The 11102-nt window shown below is 43.8% G+C and overlaps 1 protein-coding gene across 3 annotated transcripts in view; it reads left to right on the plus strand.

The window, feature by feature from the left end:
• The window catches only part of TPGS2 (tubulin polyglutamylase complex subunit 2), a 41429-nt gene that overhangs the window by 14995 nt on the left and 15332 nt on the right, over positions 1-11102 (plus strand). The window contains exons 2-6 of one of the 3 annotated variants that reach the window (XM_008055507.2): positions 1286-1373; positions 3375-3503; positions 6587-6700; positions 8220-8380; positions 9762-10704. In XM_008055507.2, the coding sequence (XP_008053698.1) occupies positions 1286-1373; positions 3375-3503; positions 6587-6700; positions 8220-8380; positions 9762-9986 (717 nt within the window). In that variant the 3' untranslated portion in view covers positions 9987-10704. Of the gene's footprint in view, positions 1-1285; positions 1374-3374; positions 3504-6586; positions 6701-8219; positions 8381-9761; positions 10705-11102 lie in introns of those variants that run through there. The other 2 variants (XM_021711119.1, XM_021711120.1) reach the window with 2 other exon arrangements.

Raw genomic sequence — 11102 nt, forward strand, 5'->3', positions numbered from 1 at the left:
CCGGGAGCGGCCACTGCACTCCAGTCTGGGCGACAGAGTGGGACTCCAACTCCAAAAAAAAAAAGAAAGAAAAGAAAGACAGACTTGGTGAGAAAGTAGGTTCCTGTGTCCACCACTAGATGGCACGAGTGATCAAAACCTCAGAGAGGATGCAGGCCTTTGGGGGGTGACAGAAGGGGCAAAAACCTTGTCAGAACACTGACAACTGCAGTTTTCCTGTACAAGAGTTCTGGGGGTGGAAGAAGGGGTCTCTGCCTGCATGTTTTTTCCTCTGCAAGCACAGAGAATGTAGCCATAAGGAGGCACTCGGAGCAAGCTTTAGCTCCAAATAACTTACTAAGTAGGAAAACAAAGAAATTAGCCCAGGAAGTCTGAGAATCCCTCAAGTTTCACATCTGTGAGATTGGGAACAGATGGTGGAGAGAAAAAAAATTTATCCGAATACATATTTTAGTTCTTAGATAAAAGAAATTAAAAATCTGTTTGTTAAAATGTCAGCTGTTATCCATTTAATAATCTAAAAACATTGCTTAAAATCACCTGCAAGCTTGAAGTTATCACCTCACCTGTAGTTCTTGAAGACACTATGACTGCAAATCATAATCTCATAGCCTTTTCTTGTCAAGTTCTTACCCTCTATTATCTCCAGTGTTTAGTAGAGTCAGTCATAGAGTTTATTCTTAAGCCTAGACTCACAGAGTGACATGCTCAAGGTCAAGGCATTGTTGGGAACTGAACTCAGATCACCTTGCTACATTATAGTTCCCCACACATTGGGTACCTAGAACAGACAAGTATGACCTAAAGCAAACTTGACATAAGCAGTAGTCAGTATCATGTCTCAGAAGGGTCTAGTTAAGCTAAAAGTTTGGACAGTTATTAACTGGTTGGCTCTTTGCCTCTATAACCGTATTATGAAATTAATGTAGTGGCCCAGGAAAGGAATTGGAGAACTCATCCTTCTGCACACTCCAAGGGTTTTACTTGGTTAGAGTAAGACATGTGCACAGATGTGAGTTGTTTAGAATTTAGGGCTTATTCCTAGTACCTCCTGAAAGGATAATAAACTGTTTCTTTGTTCTCTCTACCACCAGTTGGGAAGATTTGGTGCCCATGTGAAATACTGGAAATATCCTGCTACTTTCTAAGAACTGTCAGAACTCGCTAATAGGGTTGTATAGGTGATTATCAGAGACATGGTAAATCATGTCTCCAGTGCCTTAAGGCATAGCCCTGTACTCTGATTCCAGCCCTGACCTAACATTCAGCTGCTTCGTGATTCTAGAAGAATAACTGTGTGATGCCTGAGGATGTGAAGAACTTCTACCTGATGACCAATGGCTTCCACATGACATGGAGTGTGAAGCTGGATGGTGAGTCAGCCTCTGTGCCGTGGGAGAACATTTTCCTGCTGAGGATTGGATGGATGATTTTGAGGGCCTCAGAATTTGATTCTTTGAATCTGGAGGGTTTTCATGGGTGCTCCTCAAGTGCCATGTCCAGAAGCTGTGATGATCTCTCAAAGCCAACAGATACCATCATTGCTGCACCCCCCACCACCCATGCGGTACAGAACTGGTGGAATGGGGTGAAGGGAAACAGTAATCACTGCGCAGAAAATCCATCTTGAGCAAACCCCACAGGGTCAACTGTAGTGACAGTCTCTGGTGTCCATGGGAGGGCCTGCTTGTCTCTCTCAGGGTCCCTTCTTTACCCCCACCATCATGAAGACCTCAGGGCTCTGATGTCTAATTCTAGAGCCACTGCATCTCTCCCTCACATCACCTTAGCCTAAGTCACCAACTGCCTCCATTCACAAGCTGTCATATTTAGCTTTAAATGTGTGTAGGACAAAACATTTGTGGGCGAATGTGGGAAATCACAACTTTGTGCATATCAGTGATTGCAGGTACCACATAGACACAAAAGTCAGTGCTGTACATGTAGGCAAAGATTCCTAAACAATTCTGTAGTTGGGAAACCATGTCTAGCAACTGGAGTCCAGCCCATTCCTGGCACAAATTTTCTGGCCCTGCCATCCCCCCCATAGGTTTTTGTTGCCTCTAACTTCAACCACATACCCAGATCTTCTTTAGCTTACACCTCTCCCCTGCTGCCCCTAAGAATGCAGTAATGTTTGTTGCATAGCAAGTATACAGAGCTGACTTCTTGAAGTGGTGGTGAGCTGTGATTATGTCACTGTACTCCAGTCAGGGTGACAGAGCAAGACCCCCAACTCAAAAAACAGAGCTGACTTATCCCATTCGTTGCCTACAAACCTGAGTTCCCTTTTGGTGATTCCTCAAGCCTTCCTGTCTGTCTTGCACAGCTAGCCAGAGGTACTTCTTATAGCTTACTAATTAACACTTAATATTCACTTTTAGCTTACAACCGTATCCTCTTGTGGCCTAGAAACCATCTTTGACCCCAGCATCAGAACCTTCCCTCGTGGCATGGCCATGGCCTTTGGAGTCTAGAGTAACAGAGTGGCAGCCTCTCCCCAGCCCACATGAGGACAGGCTAGCCCTTCTCAAGCCTGCTTCTGAGAAGAAATGGTCATGAATATGAAGGAATCCCTGTTCATGACTGCAATACCTTCTTCATTTTAATCTTCCCAACTGCAGTCTTCTTATCCCCATGACCATACTCATTATTTACGGAATAGCCTGAGTCAGTGATGGAAGAGGCAGCAGGGGCAGTTTCTGGTATCTGCTTCTCTAGTGATCTTTTCTCTTTGGGCATTCTGTGGTGTGCATGCCAATTGCTTTATTGCCTTTAGTCCTTCCAGTTTCTTCATCAGTCACATAACGCAAATGTGCTGTCTACCTATTTTCTATTTATGCTCTAATCACAAAAGACTAGAACCAAGCAAGAAGGCTGCCAAGTTCTCATCATTGAGTGAAGGAACATGACAAATAAGGAGAGGTTTTTCATCATTAAAGCTTATAACAAGAAGTGTAGATTATATCATGCAAAGCTGTTGCTCCTTTGGAAAGTGTAACTATGCAGAGTACTGGCTAAAGAAAGGAAAGAGGGAGCAAAAACATTTTAAAATCCTTTACTCTTCAAACAGGATCCCTAAGCCCAGATTTCCCAGTTCTTTTTGAGAATCTCCTTTTAAAAGGTTCCTCAGTTTCTCCCAAATGCATGCAGTGGGAGCTCTTCCACATGGCCCCCAGTTCTGTTTTTTTGCATGAAAGTTTGGTGTTTGGGGATATGCAGTAAGTGATTCTGTTCTTTCTACCATCCATCAGATTCCTCAGCCATGGGACCAAACAATACCTGGGCTTAGGTTATCCAAGCAGAATCCCTTAGGGTAACCATGTTAACCAGACTGTTACTCCATGTAGTTCTTCTCGTTGGTGTTCCAGCAGAGCACATCATTCCACTGGGCAGCATGGCAATCAACAGCATCTCAAAGCTGACTCAGCTCAACCAGTCTTCCATGTATTCACTTCCTAATGCACCGACTCTGGCAGACCTGGAGGATGATGCACAGGAAGGTATGAAGAATATGCCAGGGTTGGTATCTTTGTTTTGTTTCCAGCACCCAGTTCAGTACCTGCACACAGTAGGCACTTAACGAATACTTAGTGAAGAATGAATGTTATAGAGTAAATGTCACTTACATTCTGGTGTCCAGAGGCTTCAGGGAGCATGGCAGTCTAAATACAGCTCTTTCCTTCTCCACTCCTACCTCCAGGCTCTTTGCCACTTCTGAGTAAAATGGCCCATAAGTCAATGACTGATAAAAACCTGTGAGCAAGTACGGATAAAGGAGGATTTCTTCAGTCAGAATTGTGTTTGGCTGCATATAGCAAATACAGCGTTTAAACTAATTAGCTGCTTGTTTTTCTCATCATAAGAAATCTGGAACTAGGCTGGGGTAGCTGCTGGAGAATGTCTGTGATAGCATCTCCTCTGGCCTTCTGCTGCCCCAGCCTTTGGATGTGGGCTCTTCCTCTGGTGTTTGGGTCTCCATTCCCATCAGGAAGAAGAAGAGTAAAAGGCAAAGGGCAAAGAAAACTGGCTCTTGGCAGAATCTCTCCCTTTTTATCAGGAAAATAATCGTCTTCTCAGAAGCCCCTCCCAATAGCTATTGGCCAGAACAGTCAAATAGCTACCTGGAGTTGCAAGGGAGTCTGAGAGGGTGAGTACTTTCTCTTGGACAGAATGTGCTCCTCAGATAGAATTGGGGTTTAATTAAGAAAGGGAGAATAAATAGTGAGTAGGCAGGCAGTAGTAGGACCTCAGATTTCTTGAAATCCTGGCATAGAGAAGAGATGGAAGACTTTCTCCCTCAGTTGGACAAGCAATTGGAAAATAGTACCAGAGAAGTCCAGGAGCGAAGCCTGGAAAAGATTGGGTCCTGGGAAGAGCTTGTCACTTAAAGATCTGTTGAATCCCAAAGGACAGGGAAAAGGTCATGTTGGCTACATGTGTGAGTGCTGGGGCTTCTCCATGCTCTTGAGGCTAGAAGAGTTGAGGTAGACTAGATAACAAAGAGGCTTCAAGGGGCCTCAGCAAAAGGACTGAGCTGGGGTAGGGACCACATTGTCCTAATACCCATGGGAATAAAAACTACTTGGTGGGCTTCTGGCACCTACTGGGCTTATGCTTTCCAGGATTTTCCAACAACTAGACCTAACTCTCATTAAACCTAAATAGAAAATTACTGACTTTTCTTTGGGGACCCAGCAGTCAAAGAGAGGTTGATCAGTAAGGAATATCAGGAGATATAATCAATTGGATGTGGTGGTGTGCACCTGTAGTCTCAGCTACTTAGTAGACTGAGGTGGGAGGATCGCTTGAGCCCAGAAGTTTGAGGTTTTAGTGCACTATGATCGCACTTGTGAACAGCCACTGTACTTCAGCCTGGGCAACATAACGAGATCCCCATCTTTATTTAAAAAAAAAACAAAAAAACGTAACCAGAGAAATAAAACTGCTAGAAGACAGAAAAGAAAACCTAAATGAGAACAAGAACATATAAGCTAACAATGGAAAAATAAAGAAAATATAAAAAGCCGGGCTCAGTGGCTCAGCCTGTAATCCCGCGCTTTGGGAGGCCGAGGTTAGTGGATTGCCTGAGCCCGCGGGTTTGAGACCTGCCTGGGCAACTTGGCGAGACCCCATCTCTACAATAAATCAAAAATTAGCCGGGCATGGTCGCTCATGCCTGTAGTTCCAGCTACTTGGAAGGCTGAGATGGAAGGATCGCTGGAGCCCAGCAGGTTGAGGCTACAGTGGCCGGAAGTGGCCACTGCACTCATCTGGGTGACACAGTGAGACTCCAACTCAAAAAGAAAAAAGAAAAGATGGGAGAACTTATAACATTGGAAATTATCCAAATGCCACAAAAAAGGGAAAATTATTTTTAAGGAAAAGAGCCTCAGTAAGCTGAAGGACAGCATGTGGTACAGTGTCTGTGTAATTAGAGTCCCTGAAGAGAGAGATCAGGGACCATAAAATAACATTTGAAGAAATAATGACTCAAAAGTTGACCAATTTGATGGAGACTATAAACCCACATATCCAATGAGTCTAATAAGCCAGAGCAAGAAACACAAATAAACAGTACCAAGAGACATCATTATCATATTGCTTGGAATCAAGAATAAAGGGAAAATCTTTTTTTTTTTTCCATTAAAAAACGTTTTTTGTTGAAACAGGATTTTGCTATGTTGCCCAGGCTGGTCTCAAACTCCTGCCCTCAAGTATTCCTCCTACCTTGGCCTCTCAAAAGTACTGGGATTATTGATGTGAGCCACCATGCCTGGCCCAAGGGAAAAATCTTGAAAGCAGCCAAAGGGAAGAGACAAATTACATACAAAGGCTACAGCATATTCTCCTTGGAAACAATTCAAGCAAGATAAAATACTCAAAAAAAAAAAAAAACTGGCAACCTGAAATTCTATACCCATTGAAAATATCTTTCAAAAACAAAGTTCTTTTTGAAAAGCAATCTGGTAACATCCTCTCTACTGTAGGAATCTATCCCAAATGCTGAAAGCACCAGAACATAAGGAAGGGCATGTACAGAGATGATTATTATAGCATTCACAGCAGAGTAATGATGGACAAATGCCTATCAATGGGGATGGCAGAAAAAAATTAGGGTACATCCACTCCCACAGCTACCAAGGAGTCGTTAAAGAGAATAAGAGTTACATGACTCAGAGGGCTTTCCACTGGTATTGCATAGAAAGAGAGATTAGATCTTGTGACTGTTACCCATTTTTATACAATAAACCATCCTAGGAGAAGGAAAAAAGTTATATCAGCATCAAGCCATTCAGATTGCTTTTATGTGGTCCCACTCCCAAGAAGTTCAGTTTGCTTTCCTCTTGCCTCCTTTCCCCAGATTCTCTGACATTGTCTATTGCTAATAGGGAAGCCCAGGGAGAAGGCCTAGTCCACAAATGGGATCCAGGGCATTTAGAGTACAGGATTTATTTGAAAATAACATTAAGCGTATCTGAGATTAGGCTCTTCCCCTATTTTTTCATCGTAGAAAAGTTGGATATATAAGTACGTGTTTGAGTTGAGTTTGTTTGAACATTGCCATTAACTTCTGGGTTTGCAGCTAGTGAGGACCAGCCAGAGAAGCCTCACTTTGACTCTCGCAGTGTGATATTTGAGCTGGATTCATGCAATGGGAATGGAAAAGTTTGCCTGGTCTACAAAAGTGGAAAACCAGGTAAGAATCATTTACAAGCATGCTCCTAACTGTGGCCTTTCCTGATCTTGCTTGTCAGACATCACACAAAAGACACCTACTTCCTTGGCCTCCTGAGGTGCTGCCAGGTGTGTCCCCAAACCCAAAAAACCCCCTTGGTCCTCTCTAAGCATTCCCCTCTAGGCTAATTACTGGAGTATTTTTATCTATCTTAATTTGTCAGTTACTGCAATTAGGATAATAGGGAGTACAAACTAAAAGAAATTGTCCTTTTGGTTATAAACTCCTGGGTCAGGTTCATGCAATAGATAAGCATCCAGGAAACACATGATCTTTTGCCTTTCTTTTATACTAATATACCCAGGCCAATTAACCACAGTAAAAACCTGAATTACTTAGACTGCAAGGCTCAAGATGGGGAATCAGGAGAAAAGACTGTGCGCCCTTGAGCAGCAGCTGCTACCTGCCCCCTAACAACAGTTCAACCTCTATAACCTAGGCACTGTGAAACACAGCTGGCCAAGGCCAAGTCCTCTGCAGGTGGCTCTCTGGTGGGGGAGAAGATACAGACTCCAGGATTTATCTCTGGGGAAAGGATTCCTCCAGCTGGAGGAATCTTTGCAAAGTAGTCTTCAAGCTGCATCTTGAACTATGGGAAGGAACTAGATACAAGCAAAGTACCAAGTGGGCAAAAGCCATGCCATGGGAAGGCACAACTGATTGGGGGAGAATGAAAAGTAATTCCAACTCAGTGAGCCACATTGTTCACCTGAGGGTGAGGAGGAGTTGAAGCCAGAAGACCAACTACTCCCTCACGCCGAGCTCTGAAAACCAAGCATAGGAATGTGGACATAATGTAGAAGACAGTGGGGAGTCAGTTGAGGTTGGTTGGCAGAATAGCAGGATTCAGATGAAGGTGTTTCCGGATCAATGATAGGGACCACTTAGAAAGCTGTTATAACTGTCCAGACAGCAGATGAAATAGGACAGGCTTGAAATAGAAAGACCAGAAAGTCAGAAACAGATGTGAGGAGGAGCTGGTCAACAGTGCCTGCTTCCACTTAACCAGGACATCACACAACAGCACAGGCAGGATTCCCAGGAGCGAGTGGCTCTTGGCTCCTTCATGATGGTTTTTCATAGTAATTTTGCTTACTGAGAGGGACCTCTTCAAAAAAGCCCAAGCCATTCAGAGTTTCTCCATCAGGAACGCTGGGACCACAGAATGTGCCCATGAGGAAGGGGAGTACAGATTACACACAGAAAGGAGCAGCTGGTTGGATAGCGTGGCTATATGTCCAGATCTTCAGAGCCTAGAAGATTGATTAGCTGACTGAGCTATCAAAACATTTTTAAAGAATGTCAAAGAAGTTGGTAAAAGTGGCCACTGGAGAATGGGACTGAGAAGGGGAAGAACAGGGGAACTTTTATATATTTTATATTCTCTCTATTGAGATTTCTTATAATCATGAGTATAACCTTTGATGGTTAAAAGAAGAAAAGTGTTAAGCTCTCCTTTTTATTTCCTTTGCTATTTCAGCATTAGCTCAAGACACTGAGATCTGGTTCCTGGACCGTGCATTATACTGGCATTTTCTCACAGATACCTTTACCGCCTATTACCGCCTTCTCATCACCCACCTGGGCCTGCCCCAGTGGCAGTATGCCTTCACCAGCTATGGCATCAGCCCACAAGCCAAGGTAAGGACACCTGTCATCTCAGTGTATCAACATCTTCTGAGGAAATGGTTAAACTGCAGATTCCCAACTTCTCCATTTGATTCAGGAGATCTGGTGCAGAGCCCAGGAACCTGCATTTTCAATAAGCAAGGCAGGTGGTTCCAGTGTGGGTAGAAAACCTCACTTTATACTGATCTAATTAAATGGTTCCCAAACTTAGCTTCTCCCCAGAATTACCTAGGGAGTTTTTATTTTTAATTAAATTATGTTGGGGAGGCTTATGTTTGTTGTTTTGGATTGGCAATACAGGCACATAGGAAGAGAGAAAAGTCTGTCTCTTTCCCTGTGTGCCCAGCATACTTCTTCAAAGGGTGGCCACCATTAACAGTTTCTTGTGGGCCCTTCTGAAGATAGTCATTGCTCATAAAGCATGCATGCCAACATTTTTCGGTTTCTTTCCTCTAAATCAAGTGTAATATACCATCCACATTGTTCCACGCCTGTTCTTTTCACTTAACATTCTCGGGGCTCATTCCCTTTCGGTATATTCGAGCTGCCTTGTCCTTTTCAGTGGCTACAGAGTGTTCAGTTGTATGGACAAGCCTCATTTCTATTACAGGTCAGGTCACCATTCAGACGTACAGATGCCAGGTATGCAACCTGATATACAACCTGGTTTGCAAACATCAAGTGTGGCTGAAGAACTTCTGACTGGAGTGAGCTGGTCTGGGCTCCTTCATGGTGGTCTCTCGCAGCACCTAATCAGCAGTGAAGGAGGGACTCTGCTCCAGCTCTGCCACCTGTGTTTTCATCTAATGGGCTTTGTTTGCCTCACATGGTGTATCATGATGATACCCATCATACTCAATATTGTGAGACTGTGATCAGTGAAAAGTCAATAAATGTGGATGTCCTTTGCCCTCAGCTGCCTTGAAAGCCAGCAGGGGACAGAACATCAGCACATGCAGCATCTTGCAGCAGAGGCCCACACCGGCCTGTCATGTCCTTCTCCTGGGAATGGTGCTGCCAGACTCCACCTGAAGGAGAATAGCAGAATAATTAGTCACTGACCCCTGGTGACTTGAGACTAGCGCTCCAGGCTCAGGGCTCACTAGCTTAGAAGGAAGGAAGTGTACTCAGATTCTTAGTTCATATACTGCATTTGTCTTAAAGGCCATGTGACCTTAGAAAGCAATGTGTGTGTCTTACCAGAGGTTATGGGATCTTCCGTCACTGCAAGGAAGAGCAAGTAGATTCTTGAGGTGGTTTTTCATAAAAACATGCACTTTCTTCTCTCTCTGCCTCCTGTCCCAGCTCTCTACCTCTACATCCCTACTAAAGAGCACAAAGAATGGCATTTCTCCTGTGAATTGTGACTCTCTCTCCCACTTCTGCCTTACAGCAATGGTTCAACATGTATAAACCCATCACCTACAACACAAACCTGCTTACAGAAGAAAGCGACTCTTTTGTGAATAAACTGGATCCCAGCAAAGTGTTTAAGAGCAAGAACAAGCCCTTAATCCCAAAAAAGAAAGGACCCATGCAGCCTGCAGGTGGCCAGAAAGGGCCCTCAGGTCCCAACACTTCTAAGTCCTCTGGCTCTGGAAACCCCATCCGGAAATGAGCACCTGACCTCCAGCTCCACTATGGCAATGTCCATTTCCAGATGGCCCAGGGAAGCCCCAACCTCAGATTTCCTGTGTGGAACTGTAGGCCTCTTCCCATGTGAATGACCAAAATCCTAGACCTTTTCCTCCCACTGACATTAGCCGGAGTTGGAAGCACATACTGAGGTCTTCCCAGGAGTCCTTCCCTCATGCCCCTCACAGTGGATCATGCTGTCCCTTGCCTCCAGAACCAGTGAGGAATTTCGGATTTTGTTTAAGTGAGCAAATCTGTTGAGAGCTTTCCTTTTTCCACATCTAACCCTGAGTCCTTTAGCAGTGATTAGAGAAGTCCCTGAAAGAAACCACTGGTTTTGACCCCTGAGGCATTAGAACTTCATCATTCAATCAGGAGCCACTAGTCACATGGCTGTTTAAATTATATTAAAAATGTATTTCCCACATTGCATTAGCCACATTTTGAGTATTTGTGTGGCTGGTAGATTCTGTATTAGCACAAAGATATGGAACACTTCCATCAAATTCTGTTGGACAGCAATGGAATATTTTCACGCTGCTGCTCCTCAGATGAGTTCATTTTTGTTAGATAATATTTGATAGGTCATAATGTTCATGAGAACACTTGAAGATATATTGTGTGTTATGTCCTTTACCACAAACATACCTCGCTCTGCTCATTTGTTTTTCAGTTTCCTATAAAATTTGTCTTCCTCATCAGTTTCCTGTGAAGTTTCTTGCTTCTAGTTTTGTGTTGTTGTGTTTGGACATTTGCCAGAATTATCTCATTTATGTTAAGAAGAGGCATACTTCTGCTATGCTTTTTTTCTAGCCATTTAAAAACAAACTCCCAAACATGCTTTGCAGGACTCTTCATAAAGAGTTCTGACGATGCCAGTCACTGTTAACAAAAACTTTCCGCCTGCTCTGCCTGCCTGTGCATAGCTCTGCCCTATGTGGTCCCTCACCATCCTTAGGACAAGGGAGCATCCTTCTTATCCTTAGGACTGGGTGGGTTCCAAGAGTCCCTTTAGAACAAAGTTGCCTGTCATTCAGAAATCTTTTTTTTTTTTTTGAGTTGGAGTCTCCCTCTGTCGCCCAGACTGGAGTGCAGTGGC

This window comes from Carlito syrichta, unplaced genomic scaffold (assembly GCF_000164805.1).
Source record: "Carlito syrichta isolate Samal-C Ts95f unplaced genomic scaffold, Tarsius_syrichta-2.0.1 Scaffold301868, whole genome shotgun sequence".
NCBI classification, from domain to species: Eukaryota; Metazoa; Chordata; class Mammalia; order Primates; family Tarsiidae; genus Carlito; species Carlito syrichta.